Source organism: Chenopodium album, chromosome 2 (assembly GCF_948465745.1).
Source record: "Chenopodium album chromosome 2, dcCheAlbu1.1, whole genome shotgun sequence".
Taxonomy (NCBI): domain Eukaryota; kingdom Viridiplantae; phylum Streptophyta; class Magnoliopsida; order Caryophyllales; family Amaranthaceae; genus Chenopodium; species Chenopodium album.
Window position 1 is genome coordinate 85,086,510 of NC_137835.1, and position 23,378 is coordinate 85,109,887.

The 23,378-nt window shown below is 34.9% G+C and overlaps 2 protein-coding genes across 2 annotated transcripts; one reads left to right on the forward strand and one right to left on the reverse strand.

Moving 5' to 3' along the window:
• Nucleotides 1-174: 174 nt before the first annotated feature.
• Nucleotides 175-10,214, reverse strand: LOC145591605 (DNA mismatch repair protein MSH6-like). The gene is made up of 21 exons (XM_081648117.1): nucleotides 9,154-10,214; nucleotides 8,330-8,423; nucleotides 8,063-8,165; nucleotides 7,916-7,969; nucleotides 7,732-7,806; nucleotides 7,455-7,523; nucleotides 7,273-7,356; nucleotides 6,710-6,901; nucleotides 5,624-6,168; nucleotides 5,398-5,527; nucleotides 4,378-4,466; nucleotides 4,119-4,297; nucleotides 3,830-4,032; nucleotides 3,641-3,742; nucleotides 2,810-2,972; nucleotides 2,036-2,325; nucleotides 1,819-1,956; nucleotides 1,367-1,446; nucleotides 1,119-1,218; nucleotides 814-943; nucleotides 175-695 (listed from the first exon to the last, which is right to left on the reverse strand). Exons 1-21 carry the CDS (start codon nucleotides 10,025-10,027, stop codon nucleotides 463-465), a joined length of 3,927 nt encoding a protein of 1,308 aa, XP_081504243.1. The 5' UTR covers nucleotides 10,028-10,214; the 3' UTR covers nucleotides 175-462.
• Nucleotides 10,215-11,751: 1,537 nt separating this feature from the next.
• LOC145604841 (uncharacterized) lies at nucleotides 11,752-14,161 on the forward strand. The gene has a single exon (XM_081660818.1). The coding sequence runs from the start codon at nucleotides 11,885-11,887 to the stop codon at nucleotides 13,949-13,951; it is 2,067 nt and encodes a 688-aa protein (XP_081516944.1). The 5' UTR covers nucleotides 11,752-11,884; the 3' UTR covers nucleotides 13,952-14,161.
• The last annotated feature ends 9,217 nt before the right edge of the window (nucleotides 14,162-23,378 follow it).

Genomic DNA, 23,378 nt, shown 5'->3' on the forward strand with positions numbered 1-23,378 from the left:
CTTTAATTACAGTCGATAATGAAATCAGGAAAGGTAGTTTCCTGTCAAAGACATAAGGAAAGGATAACAGCAAACACATATTTCAACATCATAGCTTTCAGATTAGTCCTTATATACTATGCAATTTCATCAGTTTCTTGGGTTGTGTCAAGCGCGATAATTAAACTAGCCACTTCAAAAGGACAAAATAGATTAATGATAATCCAGAATATATTCGACATTGACGTAGATACAATAGTTATTTACAAGATTAGAAGGATTACCCGATTTACAATGCGAGCACCCTATTTCTACAAGGTTAGGGGATGCACAGGATCAGAATAACTAACAAAAACCTAATCCTGGATATTAAGAGGCTTATGTGCAAGTGCTCGAATTAATAACGAGTGGCTATCCAGACTACCCATAATATTAATGTTAGAGAGACATGTACCAATTGGAGAGTGATCGTATGCAAGCAAATCAATTTTGTTCCAAAAGAATCCTAGCTTGGTGCTGAAGCTGGCTGAGTGTGGCAATACTTGAATTTGAGGAGTCATCTGAAGAACTAATACTGATCAGATTTTGGAAGAATTTAATGGTCTTTTCATTCCAATCCGGGACACTGTTGTTGGATCTTTTTTGGTGCCTACCATAAACAGCCTCAAATTCTTTCGACTTGGCAGCAGCTTTAAACAGTACACCATCAGGAATTCCTGAAATTTAAGACAGATGTTCATATTCATAGGAACATTGATTGGGAGGTGATCATAATATGCACTCCTAGCTCAAAGGTTGGTGTTTCTATAAACGCAAGAATTTCCATAAACTTACCAGCTAGCCGTGCAACATTAACACCATAACTTTTGGGACAAGCACCTTGAGTCAGCCTGTACAGAAATGTGACTTCTTCCAAACCTCTATCACCTTTTCCTACTTGACATCCCATATGACATAGAGAGACCTGTAAATGAGAGTATTTTGATTAGCAATTCAAGAGACAAAAAAAAATCCTAGCATAGACTCATCTATTAGCAGCTCTCGTAATGCGCTACAAACTACATGAACCATTTGGAAAAACACTCGATCAAACCTCATCAACTGAAAAAACACTTAAAATCAAGAGACGTAAAATTGACCTTGGGATCTCTTTTATAGTCAATAGCTAATCGGTGGTAATGAGTAGAAAACATTCCGCGACACTGCACTTTGCGGACAAAATGTTCAAGGACAGATTCCCTGTAGAGAAACGGAAAAGGCAGAATAAACTGTTAGATGACCCTGCATTAGTGCACTTGATCTCAAGTAAAAGAAAATGATGGTCCATGGTACAACTTCTAGGCTAAACAAGGCAAAGCTGCTAACTAGATTGAATAAAGGCACTTACGCAATTGCTTGTCCATCTGAAGTTGAAGTGCCACGTCCTAGTTCATCCAATGCAACAAGTGAATCACGGGTAGCAGATGTCTGTGCAACCAAGTAAAACAGAACTGTGAGCTTAAAGAAGGAGGGAGCTAAAAGCCTAAAATTGCTTCCATACATTTACACAAGCTCGAGTCTTGATTAATAATCTTGAGCAGACAAACAAGAATCTATTCAACACAGATTTGAAATGCATACATTAGATTCTCATAGCATTGACATTGAGCTATTATTAATCTAATATATGGTTCCCAAACCAAGGCAAATTTATGCTGGAAAAGTTAAACCTCTTGTTCACTAAATGCCTTGAGATGAACGGAGAAACTTCAAACAATGTGAAACAAATCTCATTGCACACTATTAATGTATGTTCCGAGGATACAATAGTAACATGGAATAAGATCCAGAATAGCTCACCAACATAGATGCAGTTTCTGAGAGCTCTGTTAAGAATGTGCTCTGTCCTGCCATAATGTGATCTTTTGCCCCCATACGAACAAATATCCGGTCAACAAGTGATAGCTCAAAGTGTTCTGCAGGGACATTTGCTCCAACCTGTGATAAAGCCAACTGTGAGGGGAAAGAAATTGAAACAAGATAACAATTCAACATACTTGCATGAGAAGAGGTTTACTTGAGCCAAGATAACAGCTAAGCAAATTTGGCGAAGAAGAGTTGATTTTCCACCCATATTAGGACCAGTAAGCAAGATGAAGGTAGCATGATCTGAGCCACCAATATTAATGTCATTGGGTACGAATGTACCCCTGCCCAAAGAATCACTTTTAATTATAGGATGCCCCAGACTTTTAGCTGCTAATTGAGGTACTTCAGTAGTATTGATCCCAGTTGAAATACTTGGACGGCATGTTGGTCCTTCATAGTAATCACTAGCAATTACCAAGGTAATCAAGACATCTAGTTCTGCATGAAGAGTAGTGGAAATTAAACCATAGTTAAATGGATGCCGTGTATAGAATACATTATCTGATAGACTACATTAAGGCACTGTCGACGGAGAACATTTTAAATGTAAGTGGATTTTCCATGAAAAAAATAACTGTAAACTAATTTTCCTTTGTTTGGTTCTTTGCAAGAAAAATTATAGAGAAAGGAAATTGGTAGTGGAAGGGAGAAGATGGAAAGGAGAGGAAAAGGGAGGTAAGGAGCAAGGAGAAGATTGTGATTTCCCTTCCTTACAAAAGAAACACTAATTCAATCCTAGGGAAAACTATTTTCCACCCTTGAGAAAACCGTATTCCACCCCTCTACAAACCAAACTAAGGATATTGGGATAATCACATTCATGGAAAATGTTTTCCACCCAACAAAACACTGTCTAAGATTAAGAATTTAGTTGTATAGAAAATAGAGACAACAGAGAACTACATTTGTTGGTACCATATACCTGCAACAGCAGCAACCAAGCTTCTCCACATTGTGTGATGCTCACAAAAATGTCCTACCAAATCTTGCAACATGCATTTTAGTTTGGATTCCTTCACTGCTTGAAGCTGTGTCAGTTCCCCTACCATCTTCTTGATAAATGGTGTCCAATATCTGGAGAAACCCTGTGGGAATCAGGTAAGAAACAATCAGATAAACAATCAACTAACTTGCATCTGTATCATACACTAGAAATTTAATTACTAGATGATGTGATTGGTCTTTTCATCACTCAACTCCACCAGAGCACAAGATTAAGAACTAAGAGAAACGATAATACACATACTAACATTGATGCAAGTACTAGGAGGTCAACATAGATAATGTTACATTAGCAGACAACATTAGTAGAAAAGGGAAAGTACTATAAAAAGAAGTGAAAATAGTAGTAATTACTCTCCAATAGAATAGCAGAGTGATTGTGAAGAACATGGAGTTCAAGGATCTGACCAGTCTCACATTATTCTTGTAAGTGAAGAATAGAGAAAGAAAATCAAATATTTCACTTACCATCACATCACAATTAGGATACTAAATACTTCACAAAATTATCCCCAAAACCTCTCAAGGAGTGATTACAGTGTCTCATACAAAATCCCACATCTGCCAGTTAATTCAAAACACATATATACAATGACTATTGGCTCACGTTACCATCCATGGCAATGGATTCTCATTTATAACGCTTACGCACCACTATTCAGGTAACAACTTGCCAGCCTACTGGGATCCAAGTCATATCAGTAAAGCTTGATTAAATGCATGATTGGATTGTTTTTCACAATTTCCTTACCTTCTTGGATGACCGTAACTCATAGTCTTTAGGAACACTTCCACTCAATCTTTCAGGAACTTCTAACAGGTATATGTCCTTTCCGATGGTAACATATGTAATCTACAGACACCACAAGGAGACAAATTAATGAAGCACATAAGATGCAACGAGAAAGTTTTGATTTTGTATTAATAAAGTGTTAATTACCGATGAGATCCCAAGTAATTTTTTCTGTTCCACAATATGTCTCTTCAAATCAGATTCAATCTCCTCAATCTTTTTACTGGCAGAATCAAATTCTGCATCAGCTCCTTCAAGAGGAATTATACGACCTGTACTATTAGCATCCACCCAATCAAAAGCATCCCTAAATTGCTTTATAATGGAACTCATATTGGGGAGACCTTTGCCTGCACATTACATGCTATGCATATTAGCACAGTATATAAAAAATAATCAAAATACAGGAGTGCAGATACGACAGTTTAGACAGTACCAGGGACTAACAGATGATGTAACAATTTAGAGTCAGTATTATCCAGGATGGAACCTAGAGAAGAGCATGCCACGATCATAACTTCACAAGCACGTAATGCTGATATGAATTCTTGAAGCTGCTTTTTTGCAGCATCTTCATAAAGAACAATCTTACTTGCATTCCTCCCATTAGCTTCACTGCATGGAACAAGTGAACCAAAAGGTGAACTTCTGGAATGGGAAATTGTGTAAATTTAGAGATCCCTGGATTTCTGTACCTGCTAGCAAAGAGGCGCGTGAGCAACCTCTCCATGTCTGGCAACTTGGATAGCTCTTTACGAAATTCAAGTGCCAATGATATATTTTCCTATAAAAACAAAAACCAAAATTTAGAACCCTTTTTTCTTAAGACGGAAAACAAAACAGTTCTATCAAGGATCATGAAACATAGTGTCATAGTCTAAACCATGACTCTGAAATAAGTATGGTTTATTGGTTGTTTTAGCAGAGGAGATGTTCTCCTACTTTTTATTTGCATCTGACCATCTGTGCAATTTAAGAAAAACTGACATTGTGTGTATAAGGATGTTAAAAGCAGAGAAACAAAAGCAGAAAAATGTATAATAATCACATCAGACAATTAACACAGTATATATTTGAGAAGCGAAGGATCATTCCAAATTAGAGACATTCATTTAGTTCAGGGTACATGAAAACGACACGGAGATTGTTCCATAATGTTTCCCTCTACAACACCTTAAGCAGGACAAGCCATCTAAAAATAAAAACTGCACTTTAGATGACACTGCGATATCAAGATCTACAAGGCAGGTAAATATGATCCATGTATTTAAACCAAAAAGGCATAAAGTGGGCAACATACTTCTTTACTTAGCACAATACCCGAAGCTTTCTATCCTATATGCTGAGGCATGAAGCAGGTTAAATATCCAAACTACGAAAACTGGCAGCAAGTGTAATGAATAGCTAATTAGCTAAAGTTTGAAGAGAATAATCAATGAAGGCAATGCTATCAAAGATTTCAAACCTATGTGCTTTAGTAAAGTAATATCAGCCATGCGGACTTCATTACTATTGAGTAATGACAGATAAAAAAGTAGCTATTTCTCCTATCTGCAACATTAAAAAAAGCTAAAATCACGAGGCATATATCTGTGACCAACATATCTGGACTCACGTCATATAAGCTTAAAAATAGCGGAAAGCAGAGCATACAAAATTAAAATTCAAAGGCACCATGTTATATAAGCTTAAAAATAGCAGAAAGCAGAGCATACCCTAAGGCCTGCTATAGCATCTTGTCGTTCCCTAATTGACTCAGCATGATAAAGAGGCCTTGCTAGCCATGTTTTGAGCAACCTCTTCCCAAAACCGGTCACACAATAATTAAGCTGGGAGTACAATGTCCTTTACAGATGGGGAAAAAAATCAAATCAATCCAAGCCATATTTGCCAAAACCAAAAAAAGACTTCATCAAAACTCACAAGTGTGAAGGTACCTACCCGGAGGATCCCCCGTTTTTACTGTTCTCAAATATTTCCAAATTCTCCAATGCAGCAGCATCTAACACCATATAAGGTTTCTTAAAGACATTACAGTAATCAGTGCATGGAAGTGATTCAAATTTTGCATATCTAAGCAAATTTTCATCCAAGAAAGCCTGTTTCAGGTAGTAAAGGATCCCTCCAAGGGCTGATAATGCAAGACTGCCATCACTTCCAGCACTCAACAGCTCACTTATGAGCTTTGGCAGCCAACATGACTCATCTTTTATATTGGAGCTGGTGGCATCAGTTGCTTCCTTTTGTTGTGAAGGAACCGGCGAAATATTGATCCGGCTGTAGAAATGCTGGACTTCACGAACAGTCCTCTCAGCATCCCAGAATTCCGCATTCGGAAGCAGCTCATTGATGAGGGGATTCCTAGCATACCTGGTAAGCGCCCTTTCAGTCTCAGGACTAAGCATTTTAGCAGGTTTAATAATCTCAACTGGCCTTAATTCGGATAGAAGACTGCATAAAGTACTGCTTTCCAAATCATCCTTTATCTGAAGAAGGGAAAACAAGTTATGATAAATAATTATATATAAGAGTACATTCAACACATTTTTGTTTCAGGTGGAGGGGGAGGCAATTAAAAAGCAAGTTTTTGTCCATTAGAAACTGAAATTTCAAATTTTACCTAGCCCCAGGAAGGAGTACTCTTATACAGGAGACAAAGGGTCCAAATTGATCTTAGTCTAAGGTAGATTAAAAATGCAAGGGGAAGGGTATTAATTTAAAACAAATCCCTTAAAACTGGGCTTAATACATAATTGACTGAAAATAAGCATGAGATTGAAAAATGAAGGCATTATTATAACCACCACCACCAGTCCACCCATGATATAGAAAAACAAGTGAATACAGTAAATCAAGCTAATAGCAGTTTTCTGTAAATTGTTCATCGAGCAAAATTGGACATCTCCTGTACTAAGCTAAACCTACACCCTCAAAACACTTACACAAAATCATCAATGCCATCTTATGCAAGCCTGCATAGACAAATTAAAAGAAAACATAAATGAGCTTTGAGATTGAAAAAGGAACCTGGCCAATAATTACTTGGCTTGTAGTGACATCAACAACGCACACACCATACAGGCGTTCTTCCTTATTTGAAGAGACTAAACAACTTTCATTCACTGACATAATGTAAGAAGCGTCTGGATTTGCTGACAGCATCTCTCCCTCCGTCAATGTTCCTTTTGTTACTACAGCACATATTTCTCGTTTCACTACCTGTATGTACAAATGGTTAGGTGGTAGAACTGAGTAATAAAAAGCTCAAAGGTATTAAACAATCCATCAACCAATCGACAAGAACAAGGGATCATCGCGTTGATGGTTCCAAGGGTTACAACGGCATTTCTCATAAATATAAACAAGTTATATCTTTTCCTTGTCAGGCAACTAAACACTACCTCCAGAAGGAAACTGGATATCTTGGCATTGCCAATCAGTTAGCCCATTGTTAGCTCGTGAGTAGCTTACTTTCCCCAATAATTTTCCTTTTGTTTTACTTTATAAGAGAAAGCATGCATTATAGCAAGAGGCATATAAGTGCAGCATATTAACTGATTGCTCAAAGTAAAAGCCCTGAATGTCCAAACCTTGTCTTTCGAACCCTCTTCTTTGCGGCGCATATCAAGCTGGTCTGGAGTTTCAGTCTGCTCCACTACAAGGACTCGATAACCCTGCAAACCAAAACAACTCAAATGAAATCATTTTCCGGCTCAAGTCAGGTTCCATCATATATATGTAGCAACACAATTAAATTAGATGCACAACAAACCTTTCTTGCTAATTTCTCAACGTTGATTGAGAAATTCTTTTCAGGAAATCCACAATGTGGCTGTTCTCCCTGGCAATATGAACAATTTTTAGACTCTTTATTGAGAGAATAATAGACAGGGAGCAAATGAAAATAATAAGATTGGTTAAGATAATTCCTAATACTTTCATGTTGACTTCTCTTAAGTTACTTGTTCTAAACAGGAACTAAATCCTCAAAAAATTAACAGGGAATAGAAATACACACTAAAGATAAATATAAAACAAAATATATATACCTTCATGTACTGTAAATCAAGTTCTTTTACGCCAATATGTGCATCCATTTCAAAAATCTCATAGAATTTTCCCATCTGATACAACAGAACAATCATAATCATTACCCATGTTACACAAAATAATTTAAAAGCAGAAACCGTCGCAGCATAAAGTCTTGCGTATCAGATATGATTAATTTAATACCTTAAAGAAAAGGACCTTATCCATATGCTTCGATTTAAACTCCCACCATTGTCTCTACAAAAGGAATTACACCACAAAATCAAACAAGTTCAGCAACAAATATTTATCACTTCGTATTAAACATTGTTAAATGTTTAGCATATCTACCTGGCCACCCGTCAGATTTTTAAGAAACTGAGGGGGCAAATAAAGAGTTCTGGGATCATAATCTGTATCACCAGGACGTCTCCTTTTGGCATCTTGTCGATCCCTATAAAAAAAGAAAGGGATTCACCACAGAATAAGATATCACCTCAAGGAAAAAAAAAAGGACTAGTCCAGCAACTTCCATCGATCACAGCAAAAACAAAGTGCATTATAATTACACAGCATGAGAAATGAAAACATGAAGCTAAGGATTGAACTAGCACATACTTTCCAAGGAATGGAAACTTCTGTTCTTCACGAATACCAAACCTCTCCAATGCATCAGTAGTGGTGCTGTCAAGAACATTATGTGATTTTGCCTCTGCAGAAGATAGTTCAAAGCCAATATAAAGGATAAACATAAGAAGAAAAAAAAACTACTGGTAACATAAAGCACTGGCCAACATTGAACAAACAATCTAAATTGATAAAAACTAGAAGGCATTTTGCTTGTTTTGAATCTTTCAGTCAAGTTTAAATTCAACAATCATATAGCATATAGAGAAAAGGCTTAGAAAGTCGCAAAGAAAAATGAGATTGTTATTTTTAAGTTCAATAGTTCATCATTACACATAAGCATGCAAAATGCTGATAACAAGAGAGAATACAAGACTGATCATTCACATCAATACTGCAAAGTAGAGTATTAAATGCATTTGCAAGCTACAAACCATTCATCAAAGTTCAAATTCTAAAATCATACTATTTGGGGTAACAGAACTTTACTAATATATTTATCTAATCTGTATTCCATGATTGGAAATAATTTTAGTTACTAATACAAAGGTCATAAGTAGACTGACACTGAAACAGTTTTATTATTAATAAAACACCAAAGTAGAGGTACACAGACAAATAACACTGATTTCTAATTTGAAGAAATCATATCTTATTCTAATTTGAGGAAACAATATAATCTTGTTGCTGAACAGAACATCATGATAAATTAATAATACAACATCATTAAGCAATTATATGATATCTGATACAATAATTTTAAAAAATGAAATTAATGACAACATAAGATAACATATATCAGCTCCAACAATTACCTTGCACATTGGCAACCGGCTTCACCGGCTTGCTACCAAAAACACAAACCTCAACCTTCTTCTTCTTACTTGAATTCGCCGCCTCTCCATCGCCTTCCTTACTCTTCTTCTTCGCCTCGCTCCCTCCAACCTTTCCCCTCTTCCTCTTCAAACTCTCAACCTCCTTTTCCTCTTCTTCATCCACCAAATCCATCTCCTCCAAACAATCTTCTTCCTCAACAACCACATTCTTCCCCCAATCCTCGTCGCTCGAATCGTCCTCCAGCAAACCCACATTCCCCTCTCCCACCTCCTCTTCCTCATCATCAACCACAATAGACACCTTCCTCAACCTCCTCTTCCTAGACTTCCTAACAGAAGACCCTCCTCCTTCAACTTCAATCCACTCAATCTTCTCCTTAGAAAGATCAATCATCTCCTCCTCACCATCATCATACTCCACCAAATGCTTCCCAGAAACCTTATCAAACGACTTCACACACCCCTCGTACCACGCCTCATCCATCGGCCAATAAACCCTAATTCTCCGATTCACCACCTCTTCGCCAAACAAATTCCCCTTCAAATTCACTTCCGTTGGAGACGATTTTTGCGACCCAATTACCAACAAAGGCTTAGGTGTCGATTTCGACTTCGATTTTGCATTAATAGGAGAAGGGGTAGTAGGAGGAGATGACCCCGGACTAGTATTAGGGTTAGGGTTAGGGTTAGGGTTTTGCGATTTGGGAAATGGGGTTTGATTAGATTTAGGAGGGGATAATTGGGGTTTTGATTTGGGTAAAGAAGAATCAGCTTTGGAGAAGAAAGAGGTGATTTGGTATTGTTTGTTTACCAATGGTGATCTGCCATTAGTGACCTTGCGTGAAGGCGCCATTGTTGAAAGCTTCACTGTAAATGTTAGAGAGAGAAGGGAAGAAGATGAAGAGAGAGAGAGAATGGAGGTAAGGAAGAAGAAATAGTGAGGAAAATAGCGTAAAAATGGTGGGAAATGGCGGGAATTTTACAGAAGACAGAGAATGTAGTTTGGCGGGAAGATTGATTTGCTGGTTTTCCGGCTTTATTTTTTTGGGGAAAATAAGAAAGAAATAGAGTGACCTAGACCACCTAGTTAGTGGCTATAGAATGGAGGAATGGCCTTAATTGTATTCTAATCTCTTTTAATTTAATACTTTAATCACAATTCCTAAAACTAACCTAGGGGTTTTCCCACACCTTCAGTTCGTTTTGGAAAAAATAAACATCAAATTTAACCTACGGAGTAATTTTAATTTTAAATTTTTTTTAGCTGTGAAAAAAATTCCGAGATGCTTCCCATGAATCCCAATACATTTCAAGAGTTCACTTGCATGGATGGAACCATCCAATTTGTCTTTAAACTGTTAATTAACACGTTTACAACTTGTGCTAATTTTATTAATGCAAGGCCACCACGGACATTTATGACAACATATAATGGTCATATATGGTTCCAAACAACATTAAATGATCCCGAGATGTATTCTCTAGTATCTCAAAGTTTTCGATATTGGATCCCAAAACCTCTAAAATTGCTCCAAAAACATGAATTATAGCCTTCAATTTTGGACAATTTTTTACTTTTTGGGACTTAAAGAAAAAAACTGACGAGAAGCTTTCCATAAACTTTAATATACTTTGGGAGTCCATTTGGTGGGTGGAACCATCCACTTTGCTATCTAGTTTGCATAAAATAAGCAAGTTTGTCAAATATTGGATAATAAAATAAAATTGATTTTATCATATGCGCAAATGAGTAAACTGGGCACAAGCTGCACAACTGAGTTGTACGGTAAAGATGTTGCATAAACATTTTGGCCTTGTTTGGCAAATGGCTGTTGGCTGTTGGCGGTTGGCTGTTGGCTGGTTCAATTGGCTTGTTTGACCAGCTGGTATGTTTTGCTGTTTATAGTGGCTTTTGAAATTGGCGGTTAAAACTGGCTGTTTATAAAAGTGTTTGGTAAATTAATTGTTGGTAGTTGGTTGTTTATTAGATAATTTGTGGGCCAACAAGCTAAAAGCCAACAAAAAAGCTACTCAAAGCAGCTTTTTCATTTTGGCTTAAAAGCCAGCTTTTTCACTGGCTAAAAAGCCAATTACCAAACACATTTTTTGGCTGTTTGACCTCATAAAAAAGCCAAAAGCTAACCAAAAAGCCACCAAAAAGCCATTTACCAAACATGGCCTTTATGAACATCACACGTATACTTTCATGCATGGTAGTAACCTTTTTTCTTTTAACCAATACTCCGTAATTAAAGACATGAGTTGATCTTATAATCATTAATTCATTTTTGCATTACAAAATGTGTATCAACTATTTAAAAATACAAAGACTTATCAGCCAAAAATTGAGCGAAAAATCCAAATCAGTGCAAAATTAGGCAAACTTAGATTTCATAGATTATTGACCTAACTCGTATACTTTTTCACTCGATCACATTGCTACTAAAAAAAAAAGTTGCTCATTAACCATTTTATTTTATTTATTTATTTATTATTATTTTTTAAGACAGGTGATACTCGTAACTAACAAAAAGGAACGGAGGGAGGAGTAAAAATGCAATTACAAGTCATCAAAGGGAAGGGTAAATCATAACTCTCAAGAAATAACACTCCAACCACCGCCATCGAGTACCCGCCGCACCCATCTAACCACCCGTCTCTCCAACAACACTTGACACTCTCACTCTCTCTCCTCTTTCATGGCCTGCGAATGACTCTCTTCTCCTTAACTAAACGCACTTTCACTTCTACCTCTTCACTTTCTCTCTCCTCAGCAACCTCCTTTCATGTCTTCCACCACCATTATTCGACCCCCTTATGCTCCTCCTTCAGTGCGGGACGATTACGACGTCAAAGAGGAGTTCTCTTCTTTCGATGGCAGCAACAGCAGCAAGTGTGCTTTCTTCAAGGTAGCTCTGTGCCCTTGTCTCGTTTTCATCAGTCTAACTTTGATGGTTGTGTTCATCGTTTTGATTGTCAAGTTTCATCTTATTTGTCATCTTCCATTGCACTACCTATTTTACAAGAAAGATTGTTAGATTTGAAGTTTAGGGGTTGTAATTTGAAGAATTTTGAACATGGGTTTTCAATTTCAGTTGTTCCCAGTGTTTATTTTGTTAGATCAATGCCATTTTCTGTGAATTCCGGGGTTTCTTTTGGTGGGTTGTTGGTTTCTGTTTGTAATTCGAATTGGGTATTGCCCAATTTTGGGGGTTCTAAAAAGATGGGGATTTTGGGGATTGGAGGTTACTATAGAGGATTTTCTAGTTGTAAGGAGGAGAGAGATAGTGATGGTGAGGATGATGAGGAGAGAGAAGGGAGTGAAGGTACCTTTGAGTCGAGTGCTGATCCAGAGGAAGTTAGTAGGGTGGCTAAGTTGATAGGTGAATTGTTCGCCTTAGATCGAAATATGGAGGCTGTGCTTAGTGAATCTGGGATTGAATTGAGTCATGATTTGGTTGTTGATGTTTTGAGAAGGTTTAAGCATGCTAGGAAACCGGCATTTCGGTTCTTTTGCTGGGCTGGGCAAAGACCAGGGTTTTCGCATGATTCTAGGACTTATAATGCCATGTTATTGATATTGGGGAAGACAAGGCAGTTTGAGACGATGGGCTCGTTGTTAGAGGAAATGGGGGAAAAAGGGCTTTTAGATATGGACAGCTTTATGATTGCTATCAAAGCTTATGCTGCTGGTAAAGAGAGGAAGAAAGCTGTTGGGGTGTTTGAGTTGATGAAGAATTATGGTTTTAAAGCGGGGGTTGAAACTATTAATTGCATGCTTGATGCCCTTGCTAGAGAAAAGATGGTGAAGGAAGCTCAAGCTTTGTACGATAGGTTGAAGAGTAGGTTTACTCCAAACATGAAGACTTATTCAGTTTTGCTTAGTGGTTGGTGTAGAGTGAAGGATCTCATGGAAGCTGGAAAGACATGGAATGAGATGATTGATCAGGGTTTGAAGCCTGATCTTATTACCCATAATACAATGCTAGATGGATTGCTGAAAGTTAATAAGAAATCTGATGCAATCAAACTTTTCGAGGTCATGAAGGCCAAGGGGCCAACTCCAAATGTCCGGAGCTATACTATATTGATAAGGGACTTGTGCAAACATTCTAAGTTGAGAGAAGCTGTTGCCTACTTTGATGAGATGCTGGCTTCAGGGTGTGAGCCAGATGCTGGTGTATATACTTGTTTGATAACAGGATTTGGGAACATTAAAAAGATGGACATGGTATTTGGTTTGCTTAAGGAGATGAAGGAAAAGGGTTATCCACCGGATGGGCAGCTGTATAATGCTTTAATCAAATTGATGACAAACAGGCGAATGCCTGATGATGCCGTTCGCATTTACAAGAAGATGATTCAGAACGGAATTCAGCCGACTATTCACACTTACAATATGATGATGAAATCCTATTTCATTGCCGGAAACAGTGAGATGGCTTGTGCCGTGTGGGATGAGATGGTCCAAAGAGGTTGTTGCCCTGATGAGAATTCTTACACCGTTCTCATTGGTGGGCTTATTAGGCAAGGGCGATCCGAGGAGGCATGTAAACATGTTGTGGAAATGATCAATAAAGGGATGAAAGTTCCAGAACTTGATTTCAACAGGTTTGCAGCTGATTTCTCTAAGGTCGGACGGCCTAACATTCTGGAGGAGCTGGCTCGAAAGATGAGGCTGTCTGGCAATTCTGAAGTTTCTGAAGTCTTCGCAAGATGGGCTCAGATGACCCAGAAAAGAGGTACTAGAAGAGGCACGTTTGACCCTGATGCATAAACTAGTGAAGATTTATAAAGATTGATTGATATCCAACCGAATATTTCCACCACTGTAAAAGTAGTTGTAATTTACCTTGGCTTGCCTATTATTCAGCTGACATTTCTTGTGAATAGTAGTTGAAATTTCTTCGTTTACACTGATCATAGGATTCTTGTTCTGCTTTTATGCATATCTTGCCTTGCTTAATTCTTTTTGTTTTTAACATAACCTTCCTGGCTTCCTATGTCTCATATTGATGAATGTATGACTAAAACACATTCAAACTCTACATATTCATGTGAATACAGATTCGTGTTGCTGAGGACTGTGGTTTTGATATAGGTGTACTTCTCCATTCCTCTACTTGAAATTGACTGGCTGCTTATGAAAAACTACACTGTCCATTGGTTTTTCTGAATTTTTGTTTTTATATTATTATGGATTAATGGTTTTTATAACTTGATGGGAAGTTCTTTATATTCTTTTGTTTGCCATTCTCTGTCCTTTTAGATCATCTGCAATATTGAATTAGCAACTATTCTTTACTTGACTGGAACCAACTGCCTCACCAGGCCATCATGATTATCTTACATCTTATGTTACCGGCTTAGCAATCATCCTTGTGTCTTATGCTTGGTGCGAAAAATCAGTGCTCTAAAATTCTTGTGGGATGGATGACTGGTGTGATGGGGTGGTTTCCTGGTAATTAGATACGGTTCTGTGTTATCAGTAAAACTTATACACCTTGAGCCTTCTGTTTATACAGAGCTTTATTCGACACAACTTTGACATTTCGAATATCATTTAACAGCAGTTTCTTTGGCATGTAGATTTAAGACAGGGTTGGCTTCTCAATTGGTGCTGTTATCTCGATGTGGATCTTTGATCAGTCCTGCTGAAATCACCAACCTTTCTTCATACAGCTGCTCTAGGGCAGTCCAGTATACTGTCTTAAGTCCTCTTCCACTATACTGTCTTTAAGAACATTGTGTGCTTGCATTCTTCGTTTTCAACTCTGGGCTAAAGACAGGTCTAAGCCAGTGTAGTTTGAGGCATACAAGATTTGGTTTTCGGATGGACTTGTTGACCATCTCTACCAAAGAGTAACACATTAGGCAAAAGAGTAACATAAGTGTAATGTTAAGTATTTTTTTTTAATTAATCGGTAGGAGGACTCTGACCAGATCTCAATCCTCACGATTTGTTTGATCTAGTGTTTGCAGGTCGGACACTTGAAACTTTGGAACATTAAACAAAAGGAATATTTATGCAATTTGCTCTTTTTTGTACGAGTTAATTAGGCCATTAAGCCTAAAATCTAATGAGAGGTTATTTGTCATTCACTTTAACCATGAAAGACAATAAGTCTAATATGCACCTTGGTTCATCTAGGAAAGCTGGACCACAGGCGATTGTTCAGATTTTATTATCAAATGTTCAAAAGTATGGACGTGGTGCAGTGTTCGGATTTTTGTACAAAATGTTCAAAATTTGCAATTGTTCAGATTTTTTAACAAAATGTTTAATAGTATAGGCATTGAGATTGTTCAGATATTTTTACTAAATGTTCAAAATTTGCAAGGTTCAGATTTTTTTACTAAATGTTCAAAAGTATAGGCATGGTCATTGCGATTGTTCAGATATTTTTACTAAATGTTCAAAATTTGCGATGTTCGGATTTTTTTTACTAAATGTTCAAAATTTGCAATTGTTCAGATTTTTTTTACTGAATGTTCAAAAGTATAGGCGTGGTACATTGCGATTGTTCAGATATTTTCACTAAATGTTCAAAAAAATTTATGTTCAGATTTTTTTTTTTTTAATGTTAAAAATTTGCAAATGTTCAGTTTTGTTTACTAAATGTTCAAAAGTATCAGGTAATCGATCATAATAGATACGAATTGATTGATCGATTAACTTCAACAAATTTAATTGATTTTAGAACAATGATTTCATCTACAAATTCATCTTAAAATCAAAAAAATACACACAAATTAATGAGAACTGTAAAAACAATCAGGTAATCGATTACGAATTGAAATCAATCAAATTAGCTTTCACAAATTCAATTAATATTAAAACAATTAATTCATCCACAAATTCATCTCAAAATCAAAAAATAAATTAATATTGATCACAATGAGTTCATAATAACAAACCTGGATTGATATCTTTGGGAATTTAAAATTGTTCCATCACGTTAAATGCAAAAATTTAATGGAGAAAAATCAAAGAACAGAGGAGAGAGAAAATAAGAATTTGAAAAAAAAAAGAATGAAGTAAGAAGAAGAAGAAGAATAGAGAGAGAGAGAGAGAGAGAGAGAGAGAGAGAGAGAGAGAGTTTCTGTAAAAAAAAAGAAACAAAATTTTGTAAAGATGGTGGGAAGAAGAAGAAGAGAATGAAGTTGTGTTTCATTTATATAAGGTTGTGTTTTTAATAGGGGTCTAGCTATGTTAGATGGACTAGGGTCCATATAAGAATTTGTACATGAAAGAAGTAGTGTTCTGGTTGCGTTGTACCACAAGTCCACAATAGATCATTGCTAAAAGCCCAACTCATGAAAATGCTGATTTGGTCCAAAATGATGACCGGAATTTGTCTAGGGGTTTTTTTTTTTTTTTTTCCTTTTTTTTTTTCCCCAAATGATGTAAAGGGTTTACTTAGAGAAATAGAGAGTACTCCCTCCATTTTTGCAATATTTACGTTTTGTTTTTTTTGAGGCAAATATTTATGTTACTTTTTTATTTTTAGAGAGCCACAAGGGCGGAGGTGAGAATCGATCTCAGGATCTCCTAAAACCGGGAGGGAAGTTCTAACCACTTGAGTTATCCCTCACTCTCAATATTTATGTTACTTTGACTTATGCATAACTACGTATCACATACTCTTCCTATCTTTTTTTCTTTCTTTTTTTTTTTTTTTTTTTTTTTTTTTTTTACCTTTATAAATAAAATGAATAAATGTTATTTTAGCCGTTATTTAAATGCACCATTAGGATTTTTACATAACTAGGGTAGTCCAGATCCATTTTAAGGACATGGATCCAGATCCGGATCCGCGGATTCAAAATTTTGGGATCCAGATCCAGAGTTTAATTAATATATCTCTACATAATTCAACACCCCCCCCCCTTTTTTTACTGAAATTAAATCATTGTTTTGAAATTGTTAAAATTTAGTTCAAAAATAATAACAAACAAAGTATGTAATAACCTAGAAAATTATAGATTTATATTTATATAAGACTAATCAACTTGATTAGTATATAAATCTTAAATAATACCAATAATAAATGTATAAAAAATTATAAAACGGATCCACGGGTCGGATCTAGACCAGATTCAGATATCAGAAATGATCCAGATCTGGTCCATCAAAACGGATTCGGATCCGGATCTAGATCCACCGAGTCCAAAAATTAGAGATACAGATCCTATAAAACGGATTTGGATCCACCGGATCCAGATCAGATCCAAGATCCACTGCCATCTCTAGTTGGGGGTAAATTACAAATTTAGTTGTTGATATGCAAATAACTATATTTAGAGGTATAAAATATGACAAAAGTAACTAACATTGATGATAGAAATAAAGTAAATAAAATTTGTTGAAGGTATAATTGCCAAACACTATTCCTTGAAAATAACTTGTACATATCAATTAGAGTATAAATAAAAATACACATTTTGAAGGATATAATTGACATCACACTATTCATAAAAGTAATCTTATACTTTTTATAAGATAGGGACAAAGATAAGGATAGGGATTTACACAATATCTTTTTACCATTCTTTATTATTAATCTGTAAGATCTAGTCTTGTTTGTCTGGATATATGCTTTTCAAATATTAACTTTTTTTAAAAATTTTATTTTATAATTTTACCATAGAATAATTGAAGATATTGATCGTCAAAGCAACGTATTGACAAATGTGAAATCACAAATGGTGCAATTAAAAAGGGATGAATTATATTATTATACCTCGTATAATAGATCGTTGGATTATTTACAAGCCGTGTTTGGAATATAGCTTATTAGGGAAAAGTTAGCATATTTGATCAACATTAGCTTATTGACTACAATAAGTTAATTCAGAGTGTTTGGTGTCCTGGAGAGCTAAACTAAAGAACTTTTCCATTATACAAGCTTTATTTTAAATAGGAACTTTTTCATCAGATTATTTGATGTCTTGATATGAAATCCCCCATTAAATCTAAAAACCTATCTCAATTATCTACTCTCACAATTAGCTTAGTGGTCATTTCATATAATCTAAATAGCTTAAACAATAAACTATTTATCAAACATTTTTCATGCAATCTGTTAATCAAATCATCATTTAATACAATCATCTAGTCTATATTAGTTAACACAATCAACTTTAGCTTTTAGATTTTCACGGAACACAACCAATATCTATTTTAAAGATTTTATTTTATTAGAACAATGTGTACTAATAAACAACTAAAGTATTAAAGGTTCAAGTTATGGCTCGACAATGCGTCGATCAAAGTGATGCAAATAATAATAGATGGAATGGAGGGAGTATTTATTATTTATGTTGAACATAACTTATTTTTACAGAAATTATACATGCTGAAATTGTTTTTCTTAAACTTAACCTTAACATATTTTTGTTGAAATTTATTTAAACAAAAGAGCAAAACGTCCATGAATTGAAACAACAACGAAAAAAAACCCCTAATAACATTTTTTATGATAAAATATGTTTTTATCATGTTAAATAAACATCTCAAAATATATATAAGAGTTTAAGACCCTTCATATACTCTTTTATCCCAGAATAATTGGCACAATCAAACATTGCACACATGTCCGATGCACTTGTTTGATCTTATTTTATTAATTAAATATTAATGAAATAACGATCTTGCTAACGAGCGCCCCGGGGCGTTAGATAAGGATAAATTATATTGGTTGAAATGGTATTAAGTTAGGAATTCACGACAAAATCACGCGTCGTTCGGTGTAATTAATGTTAATTTTACTCTAATATTTGCACTTTAATTCTCTTATCTAACGCCCCGGGGGCGCTCATTAGCTTTTGGCATGAAATGAAATAATAATAATAATAATAATAATAATAATAATAATAATAATAATAATAAGATTTTTTAGAAAATAACACCACAAAATAACCAAAAATTTGAATGTAACACCACAAAATTTCAAACTTTTACTATAACACCACAAAAAACCAAAAAATTGGATTTCACCACCACTCACTAACGCCATCCAAAAAACTGTTGGTGGGCACCACACTATATATACACGTGTTAGTTAACTATTGGATTAAAAAAAAGTAAAAAAAAAAAAACCCTACGCTACTAACCCAACCACTAGCGCCAGTTCCCCCTGCCTCCATCGCCATCACCTCAACCCCCGGCCCGCTGCCAGCTCCCCTAGCCGACCACCCTCAACTGATGAAACCTGCCCCACTACCGCAAGCCCAACCAAGCCTCACTGTCGCAAGCCCGGCCACGCCTACTGCCATCATTGGTGAAAACTCACCTGAGCCCAACTACCAACAAAAACCGGCACCTTAAAACACCATAGCCTTGAAACACGCCAGCCCAGCCACCAACGAAAACTGGCGTTGGCGTTTAAACCCTTTCACCCTCAAAATGATTGAAAACCACCAATCCTTTACCCTTTCATCCTCAAAATGCCCGAAATCGACCATGGTAATCCAGAATGGCCAATTTGACCATTTCAAGGGTGGGGAAAGAGGGTGGTTTTAGGCGGGTTGGGGTAGGTGGGGAAAGCGCTGGAGGTTGCGCTAGGGTGGTGCGTAGGTGCATTTGGGTTATGGCGGTGCGTCGACTGGGGTAGGCGGGGAAAGGAGCACCATCGGCTGGGGTTGGGATGCCAACATCGGCAATGGTGGTGGTGGGGCCACTACAAGAAAAATCACTTTTCGTAGCGATTATTTCGTAGCGATTGTTCATTCGCTACAATATGCAAGTATGTTTGTGAAATAATTAAGGATGTCGTATCATTTTTACAATCGCCATGGTTTTTCCATACAAAATCGATACGGAAAGCATAATAATACATATCCACACTATTTTTACACATTTATATAATTTTGAGAAATCGTATCATTTACAATCGCCACTAAATCCTAAAAATCGATACGAAAAACCTTTTCAACACTAGATATATAAATATTGTTTGACAAAGAATACATAAAATATGTCATAGCTTATTGGTGAAACATTTAATATAAGAGTTTGAGGTTGCATGTTCGAATCTTGTAAAGATCATACGCATGTTCATTTTTTTGAAGCAAATGAGTTGAACATTTATAGCGATTGTAATCACTACAATAATCACCACGATTGGATGTAGTTTTTCGTATCGATTATTGAGGCCAACCCCAGCGATATTGAAAACCACTACATACTAAAGGCTAAGGCAACGGGGGATATTGTATCGAATGACCATTCGTTGTGAAAGCTTTTTGTTGCAATTACAATCGATACTAAAGGTTAAAATAATCGCTACGAAAAGGTTATTTTCTTGTAGTGGGCTGGTTAAATTTGGTATTTTTTTTTATTTTTTTTTAAATTTTTTTTACCTTATTATATAGTGACATGTGGCAATGTGGATCCCAGGAATCCGTTAAGTGGTGGTGTAATCAATTGTTTAGGTTTTTTTGGGTGTTATAATACAAGTTTTTTTTTTTCTTTTTCCTTTTTTTTTATATAATCATAATCGTGACTTTTTTGTGGTGTTATTTTCTATAAAATCTTTTTTAAAAAAAAAAGAAATCATATTCATACATATATAATCACATATTTTATGATAAAATATGTTTTTATCATGTTAATAAAAAATATAATCAAAGATATTATATGAATTGTGAAAAAAGGTGCAAATTGTCAATTATTTTGGGACAGGGTGTAATATTAATTAAAAAAAATCCTAAATTTTTTAGATTATAAGCATTATTATCATAATAATATCCAATGAGATATAAAATCTATAATTTCCTTGCATAAAAAAAAAATCTTTAATATCCAGTGGGATATGATATCCAACCAGCTACTTTGTAATTGAAATATGGAAATAAAAATCAAGTTTTTAGAGAAATATCACACAATGAAAAATCTGAGATATTAAGCTGTGATAACTATAAAAGGGTCCTTATTAAAAATAGAAATAAATCAATATTTTTTTTTTTGAAAGAATCAAAATAAATATTAAGGATTTCTTTTGCTTTTGCTACAGATTATTGTTATAATAATTAAAATCCACATAAACATTTTTTTTTTCATACCCAATTCTGATATTCTAAATCTACCACAATACTCAACTAAAACCCAATTGATTTTTAACAAAAATCCATTGAGATTGCAAATATATTTTTATTGTTTTTAAAATGATTAATTAAATTAATTTATTATTTAAAAGTTTTTAATTTTTTTTGAATTTTTAATTATCAGCCGCACGCAAAACAAGGGTCCAAATTCCAATTTTCCCTTGGTAAAAAGTGTCTAAAAATAAAATTATATTGCATCTAATAACAATATAATAGATGTTGATGAGCCACTATATTACACAAAAATAAGTTAAATACTACAAATATCGTTTAGCATTGATTTTTGTATATTGATGGTTACAACATAAATTCATCATTATTTTTCAAATAAAATTTAAATTTAGCACGATTATTATAATTTATCATATGAATTCATTTGCTAATTATAACTTGATGTTTAATTAATCTCTTTCGTTTACCATGCAATGTACACACATGGTTATTTCAATTCGATCGTTCCATTACCTAGGTCAGATTGCTTATAATTAAGTTGGAAAAAATGTACATTGATCACTTCTAATACCTATCCACTTTTCTTTAATATCAAAATTATGGTGTAATTGCGCCAAAAAAGAAAGGAATTCTAAAATAATAATCGATAACTTTTGAAATAATTTTCTCGCATACTCTTCTAATACCTATTCACTCTGTTCTTTTGAGCTTCTGAGCAAAGCAGAGTAGAGCATAAAAAGATTCAGCTAAACATAGCAGAGCATAAAAAGATTTCAACAGAGCAGCCCACATTATGCCAGCAGCTCAGGGCATGCGCTCTTTATTTAGTCAAAAACAGAATTCAGCAGAACATAGCAGAGCATAAAAGATTCCAACAGAGCAGGCCACAGCATGCCAGCAGCACAGGGTCTGTGCTCTTTATTAAGTCAACAACGAAACTTTTTTTTTAATTTTTTCTTGTGTAGTACATTTATTTCAACATTCACGTACACATACGTAAAGCTTCATGCACGCTTGACAAAAATATGCATTTGTATGATCTTCCATTTAATTGTAACATTTACATAGAAATGTCTACACTAATTTAAATTATATAGAAATTAAATTCCAGCTAAATGTTGAATACCTGATATATTATTAGTCTGCTAATTAAATTTATCCGATAAAGAAGCTACTACTCTGATCAATATAATATGACTTTATTATACCATATATACGTATACATATAATAAATAATAGACAATTAAAAAATGCTCTAAGCTTGAATGCAAGGAGGCATCACTTCATATAATAAACTACTTCGTATATAATTATTATTACAATTACTAATTATTCGATATAATAAAAGAAAAGACCATCACAAAATGAATTATCCCACCTACTAGCAAGGTTAATTTTGTCTCAAATTTTATAAGATCTTCATAAAATAGTATATAAATAGGGCATTAAGCACACTCTTCAAACACAATAACAAGAGCTAAAAACAATCCTTTACATTAAATCCCTCATTTCTCACTTGTTAAATTAAGTTGCTATACATTTTTTTTTGGCAATTCTCCTCTCCTTTCATATTTCTACCTATTGGTAAGTTGATCTTCTTGAATCCAAAATTTTAATTTATGTAGCATAAATTAATACATGATTGTCATAATAAGAGCTTTGCTATAAACATTCATTTCATAATTTATACATATCTTAAACTGATTTTAACTGGTTTTTCAGGTAGTAAAAATTATAATTTCAAAGGAATTTTGACATGTTTTGTCAATACATTTCAACTTCAAGCTAAACAATTTAATGTAAAAATTCATTTTCTAGTACATTTTCAGTAAACCCCACATTAGTACATCAATTTTAAATTTTGAAATATTTCAACAAGATCTTATGATTTTTCAAATAGCACGCACGTGCTTCACTTGGCAAGCTCACGCACGTGCTTCACTTTGCAAGCTCACGCACGTGCCTACTCATGATAAATATCAAATGGATTTGGGTTACCAAAAAAAAAAAAAATTAGCCTTAATGATCTGATAATCCTTTTCTAATTGACGATGATCTCTCTCAGTTATTTTTTTTTTTTTTTTTTTGGATTCAAAATCTTTTAGCATCCGGAAAGATTTTATAATTTTTTTTGGTGTGAATGA